Source organism: Somniosus microcephalus, chromosome 15 (genome assembly GCF_052327205.1).
Source record: "Somniosus microcephalus isolate GS21.2 chromosome 15, FLI_Smic_1.0, whole genome shotgun sequence".
NCBI classification, from domain to species: Eukaryota; Metazoa; Chordata; class Chondrichthyes; order Squaliformes; family Somniosidae; genus Somniosus; species Somniosus microcephalus.
In genome coordinates, this window is record NC_141001.1 from 29,297,731 (window position 1) to 29,319,193 (window position 21,463).

The 21,463-nt window shown below is 46.5% G+C and overlaps 1 protein-coding gene across 1 annotated transcript in view; it reads right to left on the bottom strand.

The window, feature by feature from the left end:
- Window positions 1-1,955: 1,955 nt before the first annotated feature.
- chrm4a (cholinergic receptor, muscarinic 4a) overlaps window positions 1,956-21,463 on the bottom strand; it is a 104,573-nt gene continuing 85,065 nt past the window's right edge. Inside the window, exon 2 of the mRNA XM_086007598.1 lies at window positions 1,956-4,246. Coding sequence (XP_085863724.1) covers window positions 2,775-4,241 — 1,467 coding nt within the window. The 5' untranslated portion in view covers window positions 4,242-4,246 and the 3' untranslated portion in view covers window positions 1,956-2,774. The remainder of the gene's footprint in view (window positions 4,247-21,463) is intronic.

The window sequence follows — 21,463 nt, forward strand, 5'->3', positions numbered from 1 at the left end:
ATGGTGGAGCAGGCTCGAGGGGCCGATTGGCCTACTCCTGCTCCTATTTCTTATGTTCTTATGTTCCACTGGGCCTGCATTAGGCCTTTGTTTCGCCTCTTTCTTCAGTGCTAAATAATTGGTGCTCCTCTATTTCAGATGATAAGGCAACAGACTTAAGCATATTTAAGAACATAAGAATGTAAGAATTAGGAGCAGGAGTAGGCCATATGACCCTTCAAACCTGCTCCGCCATTCCATAAGATTATGGTTGATCTTCAACCTCAACTCCACTTTCCCGCCCGATCCCCATATCCCTTGATTCCCCTAGAGTCCAACAGTTGGTACACAACTGGTTTAGCCCTCCATCGCCAGATCTGGCTGAACAACATCAAGTGATATCAGGCCTCATTATCCTCTGCTAAAACCACCCAATACTCCTGGATTATTCTGGAGTGCAAAGATAACCCTTGTTTCTTTTCTCCCCTATCACCTATATCCTTAAACCCCTTGTCCTTGCCCTCTCTCCCCTTGCGTCCGACAAATGTCATGGTTTTTTTGCCACTAAGAGTGATACCATCTGTCCAGCTGCCTCTGCTGCGTCCCCCTCTTCCTTTGCACCAAACCAAACCTCCCAAAGGCTCCACCCTGACCTAGCCCAGAAACTGCATCTCTCTCTAGTTTCTCTCTCAGCTTCCCTCATGCCCTCTTTGAGCTCATCTTGTCCATGAAACTCACCCCCTCTCCCTTGACCCCATTCCCACTGAAGTATTGACACGCTACATTCTCCTTGATCTGTCTGCAGCCGTTGCACGGTCGGCCACACCATCCTCCTCCAACGCCTCACCTCCATTGTTCAGCTCACTGGGACTGTCCTCGCTTGGTTCCACTCTTACCTATCCAATCATAGCCAGAGAATCTACACTGCCCACACCCTATCCCAAGTCTGGTCAATCCATTACCCCTGTCCTCGCTGAACTACATTGGCTCCTGGTACCCCAACACTTCAAATGTAAAATTCTTAGTTTGTGTTTAAATCCTTTCATGGCCTCGTCCTTCCTACCTCTATAACCTCCTCCCCTACAACCCTCCCCCAAACTCTGTTCCTCTGACTCTGACCTTTTGTACATCCCCTCCCCTTCACTCCAACATTGGCAGCCGTGCTTTCAGCTGCCCATTCCCCACACTCTGCCATTTCTACCATAAACCCCACCACCTCTCCACTCCCCCTCCTCCTTCAAGCTCCTTAAAACTCACCTCTTTGAGCAAGGTTTTGGACACCCTCCCTAAACTCTCCTTCTTTGGAGCTGTGTCCATTTTTTCTTTACCCCTCTGTGGAGTGCCTTGGGACATTTCTTCCTATGTTAAAAGACACGACAGAAATGCAAATTATATTTTTCCAATTCACTAACATTAGCAAAAAAGTTAGCCTGGGACGAAAGCAGGAGGGTAAGTGGGTCTTTGTTAAAAAGTTTCCTTCTGTAATGTTTTATTTTATACTTCCTGAAATGTGATACAAATTCACACGGCATAACCTGGCTGCCATATTGATCTCTGTTTAGAAAATAATTCGAAACTGGTAATGGAAGACACACAAACTCAAATGGTCAAACAGGCAAACTTATTAAGATGACAAAACTGAAGACTGCACATGTTGAAACCTATCTGGGACCTCATTCATTTCCAACCAACTGTCACTCTTTGTGTAACACACCGTGAGGGATTCAGATCTCTGAAGTCCAGGATTGTAAACCCCGCTACCCAAGCCATGTCATTCTGGTTGGTATCTTTTGCCACTGCCAGGTTTTCTTGCTTGGACACTCATAATGGGACAACATCTTGTGACAGGAGGCAACCTTCTCACCAAATACTTGCTACCTTTTAGATATTAATATCTGATTGTAATGAAGAAAGTAAAATGTAGAAAGTGAATAAACTGTCCCATCACTCAACCACAAAACACACTGCAGCATGGGTGAATGTTTTAAATATTTATATTGTAAATAATATTAAAGGATAAAAGTTACACCAGCTATAGCATTATTGGAAAGATTACAAGAAGCACATTACAATATATGCCTTGACGCTAACAGCTCCTTTGTTACACAATCCCATTATAAATAAATAATGGATATATAATTCCAATATAGTACCTTTCGGTGAATCATGTGACTGTAACGTTCTGCAGTGACAGCATCACTGTATCTGCTCACCATTCCCTGCCAGTGCAATATCAGTTTTGTCACGGGCTTGTTTGTTTTTGTCAAGATCACATTACATTATTTGAATGGCTGAGTGTGAGGGAAAGACTGTAATTTAATCTTGGGGTTTAGGTGATGTCAAAAACCTCTCACAGGATCTTTCATCGCCCATTAAACTCCAGCCACAGCATTCACTCAGCCATGTCACAGTTGTCTGGATATCTTACACTTTTACTTTATTTTTCGTAACAGTAATTTACAGATTTCTCAGCACGTCAAGCTTCTGCGTCCTGACACAATTGGAGTTGCTGAGCTGAAGCCGGACACAAGGAAACGCACATTTCCAACTTGGTCTACCACTAGCACCTACACAATATTGGTATGAGTTATGATTTTTTTTTCTGCACAGTCATGTCTTTGTTTATATGGTATGTACATGCTTTACTTAAGGAGGGGAAAGAGTAGAATTTTAGACCTAGAATACAAGCACAGTGTAAGTCTGGTATCTCAGAAAATACCACTTTACAACACTTCCATTTTTAAATCCATAGTAAATACAAATTGCAGAACAAGTAGCAGACTCTGGCATTCACTTTATCTTACATTACCAATATTCTTGTATTTGCACAGTAACAAGTGTTTGAAAGTCTTCTTAAAGGTAATGTTGCAAAGGGCGTAACAAGCTGGGTTGACGGTGCTGTTGATGTAGCACAGCCAGTACCCAATGACCCAAACAGTCTCGGGGACACAGTCATCACAGAAGGTGCTGATGAGAACCATGACATTATAAGGAGTCCACGTGAGTATAAACGCCAGAAGGATTGCTAAGATTGTCCGCGTGACTTTTTTTTCCCTGGCAGCCACTTGGCGCCTCTTTCGTACTTGGCTTCTCGCAATGTTAGCGAATTTCCTGGCGACAATGCCGGGCTTGTTCTGCACTGCGTTGTTTGTCGCATTTCCGGGCATGATCTCGATGGCAGTGACACACTCGCTGCCAGCCTGTTTGGTGACGATCTTGATCCTTGACCATTTGGAGCTCTGCATTTTGGACAGTTTTGGCGCTTGTGCATGCTGTATGACATCACTTGTGCTTTTCTCTTTAGGATTGGGTGGGGCAGTGCTGGCTGAGCTGGACTCATTTGAAGTCTCCTTCTCCTCACGATGACTTATGGCCACGGGTTTTGTGGAGAAATTTTCCTCCACCTCTCCGTTCCTCACGGTGTCAATGAAGGAGTCCGTTTTTGGCTTGGGGGAGTTGTTGTTATTCTGCTGCTTGCTAAAGTGACTCTTGAGGAAGTTGGAAGATCGAGAAGTTTTCTCTTTCTGACTTTCAGGCCTATGACTTTTCATTCTACTTCTGCTGGCGAAGGAGACTTGGATGTACAAAACAGTCATGATGATAACTGGTAGATAGAAAGCTGCAATGGCCGTGCCAAATGTTGCAGCTGGGTTGGAGAGGAATTGAATGTAACATTGTCCTTCTTTCACCTTGCGTTCGCCAACAATGAACTGCCAAAAGAGGATGGCTGGAGCCCACAAGATGAAGGAGAGTATCCAAGCCACTGCTATCATCAGCCCAGCCATTTTGGTGGTCCTTCGAGCTGGATAGGTCAGTGGCTTAGTAACACAGAAGTATCGATCGAAACTGATAATCAGCAGGTTCATTACAGAAGCATTGCTCACAACATAGTCCAGAGCTAGCCATAGGTCACAGACCACAGCTCCCAGAGGCCAGTAGCCTTTAATAATGTAGACTGTATACAAGTTCATAGAAAAGACTCCAATGATCAGATCAGCACAGGCCAAGCTGAATAAGAAGTAATTGTTCACAGTCTGCAATTGGCGATTAACTTTGATGGATAACATGACTAATATGTTGCCCACCACTGTGACCAGGCTGAGGGATCCAGTCACGACAGCTATAAAGACGATCTCAACACTCTTGTAAGGGCTGGACAACGTCATTTCAAAAGTTGAGCTTGAGTTTCTGCTGGCCTCAGCATTCTCAAATGTGATATTCTCCATTTTGAGCAGCAAGGCTTCTCCAAACGCGTTATACATAGAACCTGAAACACACAGAAAAGCACAATTAGAATGGTGAGTACCTGCCCCCTTGCCCTGCTTGACTGACCAGTGACCAGCCTTGCACTGCTAGGCCTTTCAATTTCTCATCCCTTTCCTTTTTTTTTAAGGGTGGCACGGTTGAATGCAAAAATCTACTGTCACTGCTGTACATCAAATAGTGAGCGTTGCTGCTGTATATTGTGGGCTATTTTTCACTGTGTATTGCATGGATCTGGACTGCATTATGTGAGACATGTTAAAGGAAGGGGTGTCCCATGAAGAACATAGCAACAAAAGTAGGCCATTTAGCCCTTTGAGCCTGTTCCGCCATTCAATGAGATCATGGCTGATCTGTATCCTAAATCCATCCACCCGCCTTCGCTCCATATCCCTAAATACCCTTGGCTAGCAAAAATCTATCGATCTTGGATTTTAAAGTATTAATTGAGCTAGCATCTACTGCGTTTTGTGGGAGAGGGTTCCACACTTCTACCACCCATTGTGTGAAGAAATGTTTCCCAACTTCTCTCCTGAATATTCTGCCAGCGCATTTCACACCTAATCTAGAGCCGTCTTTTGTCTCCACTAGTCCTATCACCATCTCGTCTCGTTTTGAATACCTCTTAATATCTCCTCTCTTTTGTTCTCTACCAGCCCGGCCTCTTAATCTATTTCATTCCCTGTGCCTCTTTAGTCTTGATAAAGGGTTTTGACCCGAAACGTTGACTCTAATTTCTCTCCACGGATGTTGCCTGGCCTGCTGAGTTTTTCCAGCATATTCTGTTGTTATTTTTCTTCTGAATGGCCTGGCTCTGATTTTAATGTTATGTCACCTTGTCCTAGACTCCCCCACCAACAGAAAATGTTTCTCTCCATCTATCCTATGAATTTATTTCAAAATCCTGAAAACCTCAATCAAATCACCCCTTAACCTTCTATATCCCAGGGAATATGAGCCTAGTTTATGTAATCTCTCCTCATAATTTAACCCCGGGAGCCCTGGTAACTTTCTGCACTGCCCTCCTTCCACAGCCAATATATCCCTTCTAAGGTGTGACACCCAGAACTGCACACAGCACGTCAGATGTGGTCTAACCAGGGCTTTGTATAGTTGTAGCAAAACTTCCTCCTCTTTATATTCTAGCCCTCTAGTTATAAAGGCTAACATTCCATTAGCCTTTTTGATTTTTTTTTGTACCTGACTATTATATTTTAGTACAAAAGCAAAATACTGCGGATGCTGGAAATCTGAAATAAAAACAGAAAATGCTGGAAATACTCAGCAGGTCAGGCAGCATTTGTAGAGAGAGAAACAGAGTTAACGTTTCAGGTCAATGACGAAGGGTCATCAACCTGAAACGTTAACTCTGTTTCTCTTTCTACAGATGCTGCCTGACCTGCTGACTATTACATTTTAGTGATCTGTGTACATGGACTCCTAAATCTCTCTGGAGCTCCACTGTTCCTGGCTTTTCACCATTTAAATACTCGGATTTATTCTTTTTTGGTCAAAAATGGATGACCTCACACTTACCTGCGTTGAAATCCATCTGCCACAGTTTTTCCCACTCAATCTATCAATGTTTCTTTGTAATTTTATGCTCCCGTCTACACTACTTACTATGCCACCAATCTTTGTGTCATCAGCAAACTTGGATACATGGCTCTCTATTGCATTATCTAAGTCAGTAATAAATATAATGAATAGTTGAGGCACCAGCACAGATCCTTGTGGGACACCACCAGTCATTTCCTTCCAATTCGAGTACATACCCATTATCCCTACTGTCTGTCTTCTACCACTTAACCAATCTCTTAAACAGGTCAATAATTTGCCTTCAATTTTATGAGCTTTAATTTTAGCTAACAAGATGGAACCTTATCGAATGCCTTCTGGAAGTCCATATAAAGTCCATAGACATTCCCGTCTACTACTTAGGTACTTCCTCAAAAAATGTAATTAGGTTCGTTTGACCTGACCTACTGTTTACAAATCCATGTTGGCTCTCTCTAATCAGCTCAAATTTCTATAAGTGCTCAGTCACTCTGTCCTTAGTTATACTGTAGATTCCAGTGACTTCCCCACATCAGGTGTTAGACTAACAAGTCTATAATTTCCTGGTTTCTCTCACCTTTCTTAAATAACAGAGTTCTATTTGCAATTTTCCAATCTAAAGAGACAATTCCTGAATCGAGAGAGCTTTGGAAGATTATGGCTAAAGCATCTGCAATTTCCTCACTTACTTCCTTTAAAACCCTGGGGTGGAAATCATCAGGCCAGTCTTTAGTGCCATTATTTTCTCGAATACTGTTTTCTTCCTTATTTTATCTTTAGCAAGTTCCAGTCCTTAATTCATTTTTAGTTTCCCTGGAATGTCAGGTATATTATCCTCTTCCTCTATTGTGAAGACTGATGCAAAGTAACTATTCAACAAGTCTGCCATTTCCTTATTTTCATTTGCAATATTATCTGCCTGTTTTTAAAGGGCCCACATTACCCTTGATTACCCTCTTCTAATATAATTGTAAAAAGCTTTTGTGTTAATCATGATATCCCTCAAGTTTCTTCTCATATTTCCTTTTTACAGCTCTATCTTTTTATCTTTCTTTGCTGTTCTTTATATCTCCCCCAGTCCCCTGGATCTACCCTATTCTTGGCACATTTATATGCTCTTTCCTTTAGATTCATGTGATCTCTCACCTGTTTTGTCGACCTTGACTGATTTATTTGTTAAGTAGAGTTCTTGCTCCTTAGGGGTATATATTGGTCCTGTATTAAGCTAAATTGTTTTTGAACACCTCCCACTATTTCTGTAGTTTTACCTGATAACAGTTTTGACCAGTTTGCTGTTGTCAGTCTCTGTCTCATCCAGTTAAAGTTAGTCTTACCAAAATCTTGAATCTTAGTCACAGTATTATGTTTCTCCTCTTCAAATCTAACATTGGAATTTGATCATATTATGATCACTGTTAGATAAATGTTCCCTTACTGTTAGATTATTAACTAAGTCTGGCGCATTGAAACTTATAAAATTCTAACAGGACTGGGCAGACTGGATGCAGGAAGGATGTTCCCGATGGTCGGGGAGTCCAGAACCAGGGGTCACAGACTAAGGATAAGGGGTAAGCCATTTAGGACAGAGATGAGGAGGAATTTCTTCACCCAGAGAGTGGTGAACCTGTGGCATTCTCTACCACAGAAGGCAGTGGAGGCCAATTCATTAAATATATTCAAGAAGGAGTTGGATATATTTCTTAAGGCTAAAGGGATCAAGGGATATGGGGAGAAAGCAGGGACAGGGTACTGAATTTAGATGATCAGCCATGATCTCATTGAATGGTGGAGCAGGCTCGAGGGGCTGAATGGCCTACTCCTGCTCCTATCTTCTATGTTTCTATGTTTCTATGCATTACTCATTACTAAATCTAGTATGGCCTACCCTTTTATTGGTTCGAGAACATGTTACTCCATAAATCTATCTTGAATGTACTCAGGAAATTCACTACCTTTCTGACTTGAGCTACTCTGCTCTTCCCAATCTATATGAAAATTAATGTCTCCCATTAAAACAACTTTACTTTTGATCAAGCCTCTCTAATCTCTGAATTAATACATTCTGACACTTCATTGCTGCTATCAGGAGGCATGTAGACAACTCCCATTACAGTTTTAAGTCCTCCCTTATACCTCAATTCTAACCATAGTCTCCGCTGATTGCTTTCCCTTACCTATATCCTCTAATACTAATGTTGTAATAGTATATTTAATCAATAAGGCTACCCCTTCCTCCTCTTCCAGTTTCCCTATCCTTTCTAAAGATCTTATAACCTCCCAATTATGACTATTTTGTAGCCATGTCTCTGTATGGCCACTATGTCATGCCCTCTAAGCTGTATGTGAGCCTCTAATTCACTCAATTTATTTCTTATACCCTGTGCGTTAGCATATAAAACTCTTACTTGGGCAAGAGACGCTAACCTGTTCTTCTGCCCTGATGCTGTCTTTCTCACACCATTTAACTTGATGTGTTCCTTATTTGTCACTCCTGCTGTAACTACTTTAAGAACATAAGATAAGAAATAGGAGCAGGAGTAGGCCATTCGGCCCTTCGAGCCTGCTCCGCCATTCAATGAGATCATGGCTGATCTTCTGCCTCAACTCCATTCACCGGCCCTATCGCCATATCACTTGATGCCCTTACTAGTCAGAAATCTATCGATTTCTGTTTTGAATATACCCAATGACTGAGCCTCCACAGCCCTCTGGGGTAGAGAATTCCAAAGACTCGCCACCCTCTGTGTGAAGAAATTTCTTCTCATCTCAGTTCTGAATGGCCTACCCTTTATCCTGAGGCTGTGGCTCCTGGTTCTAGACTCCCCATCCAAGGGAAACATTCTCCCAGCATCCACCCTATCAAGCCCTGTAATAATTTTGTATGCTTCAATGAGATCCCCTCTCATTCTTCTGAATTCAAGAGAATATAGGCCTAGTTTACTCAATCTCTTCTCATACGACAGTCCCGCCATCCCAGGAATCAATCTCGTGAACCTTCGTTGCACTCCCTCTATGGCAAGTATATCCTTCCTTAGGTAAGGAGACCAAAATTGTACACAGTACTGCAGGTGTGGTCTCACTAAGGCCCTATATAATTGGAGTAAGACTTCTTTATTCCTGTACTCAAATCCTCTTGTAATGAAGGCCAGCATACCATTTGCCTTCCTAATAATGGCTTGCTGCACCTGCACATTCACTTTCAGTGACTCATGTACAAGGACACCCAGGTCCCTTTGAGCATCTGCATTCCCCAATCTTTCACTATTTAGGAAATACTCTGCCTTTCTGTTTTTTCTACCTAAGTGGATAACTTCACATTTATCCACATTATATTCCATCTGCCATGTTCTCGCCCACTCACTGAGCCTGTCGAGATCCCCTTGAAGCCTCTTCACATCCTCTTCACAACTGACACTGCCACCTAGCTTTGTATCATCAGCAAATTTGGAAATGTTACATTTAGGCCCCTCATCCAAATCATTGATATAGATTGTGAATAGCTGAGGCCCAAGCACCGATCCTTGCGGTACCCCACTAGTCACAGTCTGCCATCCTGAAAAAGACCCGTTTATCCCTACTCTTTGTTTTCTGTTTGTTAACCAATTCTCAATCCATGCTAGTAAATTACCCCCAATTCCATGTGTCCTAATTTTGTTCACCAACCTCTTGTGTGGGACCTTATCGAAGGCCTTCTGAAAATCCAGATACAACACATCTACCGGTTCCCCTTTGTCTACTCCACTAGTTACATCCTCAAAAAACTCCAGTAGGTTTGTTAAACAGGATTTCCCTTTCATAAATCCTAGTTATTTTAGTATTCCCTTCACCTGGAGTATCTATATCACTGTTTGTGACTTGAACTCTGCTTTTATCCCTTTTTAAAAAATCTTTAAACTTTCTAGACTGAGCCCTCCCCACCTCATGAATGTTGATAAACCCTTTAAAAATTGTAAGGTACACAAAGGCCCCGTCTTCCCTCTCAGGTGGACATCAAAAATCCTGTGCCACTATTTTGAAGAAGAGCAGGGAAGTTCTCCCCGGTGTCCTGACTAATACTTATCCCACAACCAACACCTAAAAATAGATTATCTGGTCATTATCACATTGCTGTTTGTTGGACCTTGCTGTGTGCAAATTGGCTGCCGCGTTTCCTACATTACAACCGTGACTCCATTTCAAAAAGTACTTCATTGGCTGTAAAGCCCTTTGGGTCGTCTTGAGGTCATGTAATGTGTTATATGAATGCAAGCCTGTCTGTCTTTCATTCTTTCTTCCTTTCTTTTTCTTCTTTTACTTTCTTTTTTTTTCCCTTTCTGTTTATTGGCATTATCCAACAGCAATGTTGAATAACCTCTGTATCCTGTGTCTCGGCAGACAGGAGAAAGGTACACTTTCCCGCACATACATTGAAGGTCAAAGTTAAAATAACTGGGGAGCTGGAATATTGTCCTATCATCTCTAGGGCCTGAATACATAAAATATTGAAACAAAACAAAATACTGCGGATGCTGGACATCTGGGCCTAGAAATTCAGTTGTTAGCGCCAGCCGCTAGCGCCTTAGGAGGAGGAGAAGTGGGGCGCTAAGCGGCTAGCGCCCGGGCGCGGTGCGATCTGTGCCTCTCGCGAAATTCACTCAAGATTTAGTGGCGGCGCTAAACCGCAGCGCCCGCTCAGCTGCGCGCGCAGATCCTGACGTCATTTCATGGTGCAACGCCCTTGGTGCGCCCCGAACCGGAACTTCAGTGGCGCCGCCCTTCTTTGCGCCTGGCGCCCCCAGCGACTGGTAGAGGGGAACGGTTCCCAGTCACTGCGGGGCGCGGGGGGTGCTATTTAAAGGGGACTCCTCCTGCATTATAAGTGGCAGCCATTTTGTGCCAATCCTTCTGTGTGACAGATGGATATTTGGAGAGAGACAAAGGCAGAGAGCTTTCTGCTTTGACTCAGTGCTCGCACAGGTACTTCTGGCTTCAGGCCAGAGCTTTGCAGTTGGATTTAACTTTCAGTGCCATAGCCTTGAGTTGCCACATATAATGGGGGCTGCAATGTGTGGAAACATTGGCTTTCTGCATTGCATTCAAAGGGATCAGAGACGCCGTGAGAGAGTGCCAGTCATGGCCAGATGGAGAAGGGCCAACAGGCGTCGGCACAGGAGGCCTTACCCACCCAGGGTATACCGCCAGCAGTTCTCATATCTGAACATGTCTGAGGAGCAGTGTGTTCGGAGGCTGCGATTCAGAAGGGAAGTGGTCACTGAGATCTGCCACCTGCTTCGCAGAGATCTGCAGCCACATCTGAGGAGCAGGACGTCTCTGTCGGTGGCAGTGAAGGTGACGGTGGCTCTCAACTTCTATGCCACCGGCTCCTTCCAATCCGCTACTGGGGACATTGCCAACATCTCCCAGTTCACAGTACATTGCTGCATCTGCCAGGTGAACAATGCCCTTTTCAGAAGGAGACGTCAGTACATCTCCTTCCCCATGACCCTGGACAAGCAGCAAGAGCATGCAATGGGATTTGGAAGAATAGCGGGCTTCCCCATGGTCCAGGGCGTAGAACTGATGAACCAGCAATGGTCAGGCCTTGCTTCAGGGCTGCAGTGTGCAGGGCATGGCAGCCAAACAAGTCGACCCTCCCCCTTTAAGAGCTGACCGGCGCCAGCGTGTCTGCCTTCATTCAGAAACTCGCCGCACCTGCGCTGCGCCCGCCCTCGGTGTTAGCGCCTCAGCACGCCGGCTTAGCGCCTTATGATAGTCGTGCATCGCCTGCTTTAGTGCAGCAGCAACCTCTTGGGGCGATGCAACTGAATATCGGCGAAGGTGGCGCTAAGTTGCGCCGGGCACTAAATTTAGCGAACACCCGGCTGTAGCGCCCCAAACGTGGCTATACTGAATTTCTAGGCCCTGAAATAAGAATAGAAATGCTGGAAATACTCAGCAGGTCAGGCAGCATCTGTGGAGAGAGAAACAGAGTTAACGTTTCAAGTTCATGACCTTTTGCCAGAACAGGAAAAAAATTAGAGATGCAACACTTTTTAAGCAAGTACAGAGGCAGGGAAAGTGGGGAGGAGGAGGGGAGGAAAGAACAAAAGGGAAGGTCACCGATAAGGTGAAAGGCAGGAGAGATTAAAAGACAAAAGGGATGATGATGCAAAACGAAAGGGGGTGGTTATGGGACAAGTAAAGAAACAAAAGATGGGTCTAGAGGAGTTGTAAATGGCAACAGCAGAATCATTACCTTCTGTCCGGAAAAATGAGGGCAGTGGTTATGATCTGAAATTGTTGAACTCAGTGTTGAGTCTGGAAAGTTGTAAAGTGCCAAATCAAAAGATGAGGTGCTGTTCCTTGAGCTTCCATTAAGCTTTATTGGAAGAGTATAGGAGGCCGAGGACAGAGTGGGAGTCAGAAGGAGAATTAAAATGGTCAAGCAACCGAAAGCTCAGGGTCACGCTTGCGGACTGAACGGAGGTGTTCAGCAAAGCGATCGACCAATCTGCATTTGGTCTCCCCAGTGTAGAGGTGATCACATCGTGAGCAGCGAATACAGTATCCTAAATTGAAAGAAGTACAAGTAAATTACTGTTTCACCTGGAAGGAGTGTTTGGGGCCCTGGACGGTGGGAAAGGAGGAGGTGAAAGGGCAAGTGTTGCATCTCCTGCGCTTGCATGGGAAGGTGGCGGGGAAGGGGTGCGGCTGTTCAGACAGATGGAAGAGTGAACCAGGGTGTCGCAGATGGAACCGTCTCTTCGGAATGCTGAAAGGGGAGAGGAGAATGTGTTTGGTGGCGGCCGAAATGTGGGAGGAAGGAAAGAAAAAGAAAGAGAGAGAAAGAAAGAGAAAGAAAGAAAAACAGACTAGCGTTCATATAACGTATTTCATGACCTCAGGATGACCCAAAATGCTTTACAGCCAATTAAGTACTTTTTGAAGTGAAGTCACTGTTGCAATGTAGGAAACGCGGCAGCCAATTTGTGCATAGCAAGGTTCCGCAAACAGCAAAAGTGATAATGACTGGATAATCTATTTTTAGGTGTTGGTTGTGGGCTAAGTATTGGTCAGGACACTGGGGAGAATTCCCCTGCTCTTCTTCAAAATAGTTGCACGGGTTCTTTGATGTCCACCTGAGAGGGCAGATGGGCCTTTGTGTACCTTACAATTTTTAAAGCGTTTATCAACATTCATGAGGTGGGGAGGGCTCAGTCAGATAGTTTAAAGATAAAAAAGAGATAGGAGCAGAGTTCAGGTCACAAACAGTGATATAGATACTCCAGGTGAAGGGAATACTAAAATAACTAAAGTAGCTACAGCAGGAATGACAAATAATGGGAGATTGTGGCGGAGCCACTAAGGGACTCAGACCAACTGTATATAATTCCCTTTAACAATATGTTAGCAACAGCCTGAGTCTGTATCTTTGTTTTTACTGTTTGCATGTAGAGAGCGCGGTCCCTTTAAGAGCACGGGCAAACGTGATGACGTCACGTCGTTCATCACGTGATCCCCCACCGGCGGGAAAAACGTGATGACGTCATGACGCCAACCACGGGACCGCCCTAGCAGTCCTCGTGGAGCCTCCGAACTGACTAGACCTATATACGTAGTTCTCTTGCATTTTGTTGTTAAACTCTGTTAGTTTTTCATTAAACATCGTTTGTTTGATCGCCTGAGTCGACCTCAGTCTCTTGATAGGAACTAAACATTCCTACATTGGTGACCCCGACTTTTGTGAACGTTTTTCGCAGAAGGAGCGAAGCATGGAAACAAACGCCGTTGCATTGAAGCTACCGCAATTCTGGGAACAACAAGCGTCCTTGTGGTTCATCCAGGTCGAAGCCCAGTTCGCACTACGAAACATCGTTGCGGATCAGACCCGTTACTTTTACGTGGTCTCCGCGCTTGACAGCTCCACTGCCTCGCGGATCGTCAGCCTGCTCGGAAACCCCCCGGACGACGGCAAGTATGAAACGATCAAGGCGCGGTTGCTGCAGGTCTTTGGGCTCACGAAGTTGGAGTGCGCCCGCCGACTGCTCGCTATGCCTGGCCTCGGGGACTCCAAGCCGTCGGAACTCATGAGCCAAATGCTCATGCTCCTTGGCTCCGAACCGCAATGCTTCCTCTTCAGGGAGCTATTCCTCAGTCAGCTACTGGAGCAGGTACAGGCAGCCCTGGCCTGGTCCGAAGTCACAGACTGCGCTGAGCTTGCAGCCGAAGCAGATAAAATTTTCGCGGTGACGCAGCAGTACTGCGCTGCCACGAGGCGACCATCCCCCACGGACGCCGCCCCAGCCCCTCAACCTGCGGGGCTGTGCTTCTACCACGCGCGGTTTGGTGCGAAAGCCCGATGTTGCCGCCCTCCCTGCAACTTCGCTCCCAAAAAAAAAAAAATCTCCAACTGCAACCCCGGCAACAGAAGAGCAGGTCTGATGGGTGCCCCGCGGCTGCGATGGCAATCGGAAATTCTGGCAAGCTGTTGTTCATCACCGATACCATTTCTGGTCGACGATTCCTATGTGACACCGGCGCACAGTGCAGCATTATTCCCACGTTAACTATGGATGTTCAATCTGGGAGGCACGGTATCTCACTCGAAGCGGCTAATGGCGGTGCTTTCTGGACCTTCGGCAAACGGCGGGTCCAGGTGTGTTTCGGCGGCCAGCGATTTGTTTGGGAATTTGTTACGGCCAGGGTTTCACAAGCCATCCTCGGCGCAGATTTCCTGTGCGCCAACGGCCTCCTGGTCGATGTGCGGAACCGGCGGCTGGTCAACGCGGCCACGTTTCACTCCATTCCCTGTCACCGGGGCAACACCATGTCGCGCACCATCTCCTGCGCTTTCCCAACTCCGGACGAGTTCACTCACCTGCTCGGAGAATTTCCGGACCTGACCAGGCCTACGTTCTCCTCTACGGCCACGAAGCATGGTGTGGAACACCACATCACTACCACCGGCCCCCCGGTCCACGCTCGGGCCCGGCACCTCGAACCCGGCAAACTGGCTGTCGCGAAGGCGGAGTTCGCTACGATGGAACGCCTGGGAATAATTCGCCGGTCCAATAGTCCCTGGCCTTCGCCTCTCCACATTGTACCAAAACCTGGCGGCGGATGGCAGCCATGCGGCGACTATCGACAGCTTAACGATGCTACCACTCCTGATCGATACCCGATCCCCCACATTCAGGATTTCTCTGTCCATTTGGCTGGGAACACCGTGTTTTCAAAGGTGGATCTGGTCCGAGGATACCACCAGGTCCCGGTACACCCGCAGGACGTGCAGAAGACTGCAGTCATCACCCCATTCGGCCTGTTTGAATTCCTGCAGATGCCCTTTGGTTTGAAGAACGCTGCCCAGGCCTTCCAGTGTCTCATGGACTCTGTGCTGCGGAACCTCAAATTCATTTTTGTTTATTTAGACAACATCCTCGTGGCCAGTCGGAACAAGGAGGAACTCATTGTGCACCTGCGCACTCTCTTTCGTCGCCTCAGCCAACACGGCCTGATTCTCAACCCGGCCAAGTGTCAGTTTGGTCTACCACACATCGATTTCCTGGGGCATTGCATTACACCAGAGGGAGCAGTGCCTTTACAAGCAAAGGTAGCGGCGGTGACGTCCTTTCCGCGCCCACAGACCATCAAAGCCCTGCAGGAGTTCCTCGGGATAGTAAATTTTTATCACCGTTTCGTGCCCAAGGCAGCTCTGCTCATGCAGCCCCTGTATGAGGCCCTCAAGGGCAAGCCTGGCAAGGATCCGGTTTGCTGGACGGTCGACATGGACCGGGCGTTCGTGGACAGGAAAGGCGCCCTCGCCAACGCGACCATGCTGGCGCACCTGCTGCCAGGTGCCACCATCGCCCTCACCACCGACGCATCAGATTACGCCATTGGCGCAGTGCAAGAACAGTGGGTAAATGGTACGTGGCAACCGCTGGCATTCTTCAGCTGTCAACTACGGTGCAACGAGCGAAAATACAGTACTTTTGACCGGGAGTTGCTAGCTCTTTTCCTGGCCATCCGCCATTTCCGGTTCTTGCTAGAAGGACGTCCCTTCACTGCTTTCATTGACCATAAGCCACTGACGTTCGCCATGGCCAAGACCGCCGAAACATGGTCAGCCCGACAACAACGTCACCTTACGTTTATTTCGGAGTTCACCACTGACATTCAGCACGTGGCTGGTAAGGACAACCTGGTGGCAGATTGCCTCTCCCGCGCGACCGTTCATGCAGTCCAGCTCGGCATCGACTATGCTCTCATGGCTGCAGATCAAGCCTCGGATCCAGAGGTGCAAGCTTACCGGACCAGCCCCTCCAGTCTCCAAGCGGCCGACGTCCAATTCCATGCCGCGGGCACCACACTACTTTGCGACGTCTCCGTAGGAGATCCTCACCCTATCGTGCCGGTCGCCTGCCGCCAAAAAGTCTTTGACGCCATACACGGGTTGTCACACCCGGGCATGAAGGCCTCGCAACGGCTGATGTCATCCAAATTCGTGTGGCGGGGCATGCACATGGATGTCCGCGACTGGGCCAACACCTGCGTGGTCTGCCAAAAGGCCAAGGTGCAGCGTCACGTCAAGGCTCCATTGGCCACCTTCGCTGTTCCGGAACGTAGGTTCGATCACGTGCATGTGGACCTGGTGGGGCCACTTCCACCTTCGCACGGGTTAACTCATCTTCTTACGATGGTGGACCGCACCACTAGATGGCCAGAGACAGTTCCTTTGTCATCCACCACTTCCGCGGGCGTAGCCAGGGCATTCATCTCCTCTTGGGTCGCCCGTTTCGGGGTACCGGCGGACATCTCTTCCGATTGTGGGCCGCAGTTTTCCTCTGAGCTCTGGAACGCAGTGGCTCAAGGGCTTGGCATCAAGCTACATCGCACCACAGCCTACCACCCACAGGCGAACGGCCTGTGCGAGCGATTTCACAGGTCGCTCAAAGCCGCACTGAGGGCCAGCCTCCGAGGCGCTGGTTGGGTGGACAGGTTACCATGGGTCATGTTGGGTCTTCGCACGGCACCCAAGGAAGATCTTTGCTCGTCCTCGGCAGAGCTCGTCTATGGCCAACCGCTCCGTGTGCCAGGAGATTTCCTTCCGACTCCAACAGAGCCATGGGCCGCATCCAAGCAACTCATCAGCCACCAGGAGGCTGCCAGGTGTTTTGCACCAGTACCAACGTCACATCACGGCTTTCAGAACGCCCACGTCCCAGCAGAGCTGAAGAACTCCGAATTTGTGTTCATCTGCCACGACGCTCATCGGGATCTGCTCAAGGCCCCTTACACTGGTCCTTTCCGCGTGCTAGAGCCGGGAGACAAAACTTTCTTGTTGGACATCGGGGGTAAACCGGACCACATTTCGGTTGACCGGTTGAAGCCGGCTCACTTGGACCTTGACCGCCCGGTTGAGACCGCACAGCCGCCAAAACATGGCCGACCGCCCACAGTCACCATGCCAGATCAAGCGCAACCGCCCGCCAACCCGCCCGCCGTCCAACAGCTTCCACTTCAAATGTACAGAAGTCGCTCTGACAGGCTTGTCAGGCCTCCTCGCCATTTCACTTTTTCTGTTAAAGACAATTCTGGGGGGGCGCATGTGCCGGAGCCACTAAGGGACTCAGACCAACTGTATATAATTCCCTTTAACAATATGTTAGCTACAGCCTGAGTCTGTATCTTTGTTTTTACTGCTTGCATGTACAGAGCGCGGTCCCTTTAAGAGTGTGGGCAAACGTGATGACGTCACGTCGTTCATCACATGATCCCCCACCGGCGGGAAAAACGTGATGACGTCATGACGCCAACCACGGGACCGCCCTAGCAGTCCTCGTGGAGCCTCCGAACTGACTAGACCTGTATACGTTGTTCTTGCATTTTGTTGTTAAACTCTGTTAGTTTTTCATTAAACATCGTTTGTTTGATCGCCTGAGTCGACCTCAGTCTCTTGATAGGAACTAGACATTCCTACAAGATGTTAATTTTCATATAGATTGGGAAGAGCAGAGTAGTTCAAGTCTGAAAGATAGTGAATATCTTGAGTGCATTCAAGATAGTTTCCTGGAGCAACATGCTCCATATATTACTTCAAAACGAGGCAGGATGATTAGGCCAGAGGTTAGAAATTGAAACAAGTGAAAAATAAATTCAGAACAAATACCAGAAGAACCTCTTCACACAAATGATCGTAAGTGTCTGGAAGAATGTGCTGGGCAGGATAGTCGAGAGGCAGACTTTAGGGACATTCAGCGTACAGTTGGATGCTCGGCTGAGAGAGCTGGATTGCTGAGGCATGAGCTTCGATGGGTCAAGCAGCTTTTTCTTATCCTGAACTCTTTTGCTGTGTATCGAGCCTGGACTGATGGGATAAAACTGCCCCACCCCCCCCGCCTATAAAAGAACTTTAACGGGAATCCTACTCTTTAACAGCAGGATAGGGAAGACTACTCTGCTGAGGGTCGTATTGAGCCCAGCGATACGAACAGAAAAAAAATGGCGGCGAGGAAAAGACCTAGTGGTCCATCCAGCCTGTCCCATACAGTAGTGATACCTTGTGCATCACAATACATACAATCCCCTCCCACCACATGGACACCATGTGATCGATACCAAAAATCAATACCCATTTCTGGCTTTTGCATGATAGATACATGTGCATCTGTCTCCAGTGCTGCCATCCCTCTCTAGGAGGAGAATAGCAAATTATCAAACAGAGAGATCATTCTTAATGGATATTAGCTTCCAGCCCACATTTTAAGCAGGAAATATTTCTATCAGTACATCAGCTGCATGCTACAGCAGAGAGCTGACCCAATTCCCCAAGGCCTGTTGCCAGGGTAACCCAGGAGCAATGCTCTGGGCAAGAATGGAAGGACTTCAAACTAAACTAAACAGCACTGAATGACGAAAACCTGGCACAGGTATCAACACTGAGCAGATGTCTTCCAGCTTTTAGCAACTACTGCACTTTCAAGACTGGATAACATACGGCCCACCCACACTCTTGTTTCTTGTCAGTCCCAATCACTGCCAGTATGCACCTTGCTGCATAGCCAGCCAAGCACACCAGACTAACTTTACCTGAAGCAGGATTTGATTTTTCTGCTTAAAAAAAATCTGGCAAACTTGGTCACCAGCCCCCACTGAGCTACTGAGCAACCTGGGCCTCTTTTAACTACAGTCATATTTGTTGCACCAGAATAACTGGCAGCTGCCTCCTGAGTTCCTGCCTGGATTATCAGTAACCCAGAGGATTTCTTTTTGTACTTGCAATTATGACTGGAGCTAATGGGAAGTTTCCATTAGTGGTCTGTCATCCGCACCTTGGACTTTGTATAAAATACACGTTATTGTCAAGTGAACCCTCCAGCCAGTTCAGATGAATAGTCGCACCCCAAATTTTTAACAAATCTGCATACCTATAATTATACTTTACTGAACTTCTGGTAGATAAAAACACACAGCGGTTCATTTTGACTTTGTGCGATACTGTAAAGCGGGCAATAGCAAGTCACCAGCCCCTTTTACACCTCTCCCGCTTTTTATTTTCATTGAAGTCGGCTGTGTGAAAATGTCATCTACTCATCATTATGCTTTACTGCATCCGAATGATAAAGCTCAAGATGTGACTACTGTGTCTCTTGGAATCATACGGATGTTTATTATAAACCTGCGTCAAACTTGCACTTTCATGTCAAAGCTGCCTTTTACTTTCTGCTCTGCCCATTCTGTGCACATTTAGAACTCCTTGGCCAGTGTGTCTTTTCATCTCGTCTGTCTTATTGGTCATGACCCCTGAATGCCCTTAGCAGGGCAATGTGGTACCCTCAACAAGTCAAAAACTAATAAAGTTTGTAATGATTGAATGAAGGGGTGCTAGACTATGAATTAAACATGGCAGGTATAGCTGTGAGTTACAGCCTGCGTTTCTATGATTAGGCTAATTCTGTGCTCCCGCGATGGCTCAGTGGTCAAGTGCAGTATGTAAGTCATCCATATAATCAGAAGGTCGCCGGGTCAATTCAAGGTCTGTGCTGAGTTAGCTAATCTCGGCTGGAGCACGTGTAGGGGCAGAACAATGGATTTTAGTGCCTTGGGCTCAGAAAGGAGAAATCAGCCAGGGTTCCTACTCCCGAATGTTATCCCTGCGAGAAAATGTGGCTGTGTGTGTGAGAAGAGGATTGGACATTTGTCTGTGATGCTCTCTGTGGGCAAATAGCCTGCTTGACATTCAGTGTCAATGTAAGGAATGGCCACATGGCCAACATACCTGTAAATCATGGCTATATGTCCCAAAATAAGGCAGTGCGTTTGGGAGGGGTTGGTGAAGAGGGGGGAAGGAACCAATTCTGATTGGTGGTAAAAGAATAATTTGCATTTGTGTAACATCACAGTCTCAGAATAAGGGGTGGGCCATTTAGGATTGAGATGAGGAGAAATTTCTTCAGTCAAAGGGTTGTGAATCTGGAATTCTCTACCCCAGAGGGCTGTGGATGCTCAGACGTTGAGTAAATTCAAGACAGAGATTGATAGATTTTTGGATCCTAAGGGAACCAAGGAATATGGGGGTAGTGCGGGAAGGTGGAATTGAGGTAGATCATCAGCCATGATCTTATTGAATGGTGGAGCAGGCTCGAAGGGCCAAATGGCCTACTCCTGCTGTTCTCATGTTCTTATGTAACGCCTTTTCATGTCTCTTGGAAACTATCCAAAACGCTTAGGAGACAATGAATTACTTTTGAAATACAGTTAGGGTTATGTAGGCGACATAGTTTGCACAGCAATGAGATGAACGATCGGTTAAATTAATACTTCGTTATGAAGTCATGGGTCAATCTGATAACTGCACAACAGTGAGCACATGCATTGAACAGATGCCCAGCTTTTGGCTTTGTGTAAACGTTGCTCATTCACCTCCTTCTGTTGCTATGTGGCTCATGTACATCTCAGTAACCTCTACACACATCCAGACAACATCGGTTAAAAAGGAATAGTTACAGCTGGGGCCATATGGTGCAGTTCTGCACCCAGGTGCTGTAAACTGAGCAAACGATTTATTGACCATAGTAGTGGAACCGATTTTCGAGAGCAGGAGGCGCTGTGTTGGTGATAGAGAATCAGGTGTTTATCTAGGATTACAGCAGCTGTATAAATGACAGTCATGCCCTGAATGTGTACGTTGTCCATGATAATAGCACTTAAACAGGATTGTAAAATATTCAGTGAGCTTGCTTTGGGACCTCCCTCCTCAAAGGACTTGCCAGTTCCTGCAAGCTGATGTGTTACTTTATTTGCCTTGGGAAAAGCATGTTTATCGCCTTGCTTCCTACACCCAGAAGGAATGAAGCCCACGGGGGATTGTGTAAGTGCACATTCCATGCACAAATGATGCGCAACGTTTATATGTGAGTTTGTGCAGAACTCAAACAATTCACCTTGGAGATTATTTTCCTTAAATTATTTTATACTTTGTGCAAGACCAATTTTGTTTTGGGGAAAGGAGGGTGGGGGGGGGCGGGTGCAGAGGATTGAAAGCTTAAGGTGAATCCAATGTAACCATAAGAACATAAACAAGGCAAAGGTTGAGAAAAGACTGTTCAGTCCAATGAAGCTCATTCCTCTTGTACCCGAACCCTCCCATAAGAAAAGTCAAGGACAAGGAAAGTTATTGATGGAT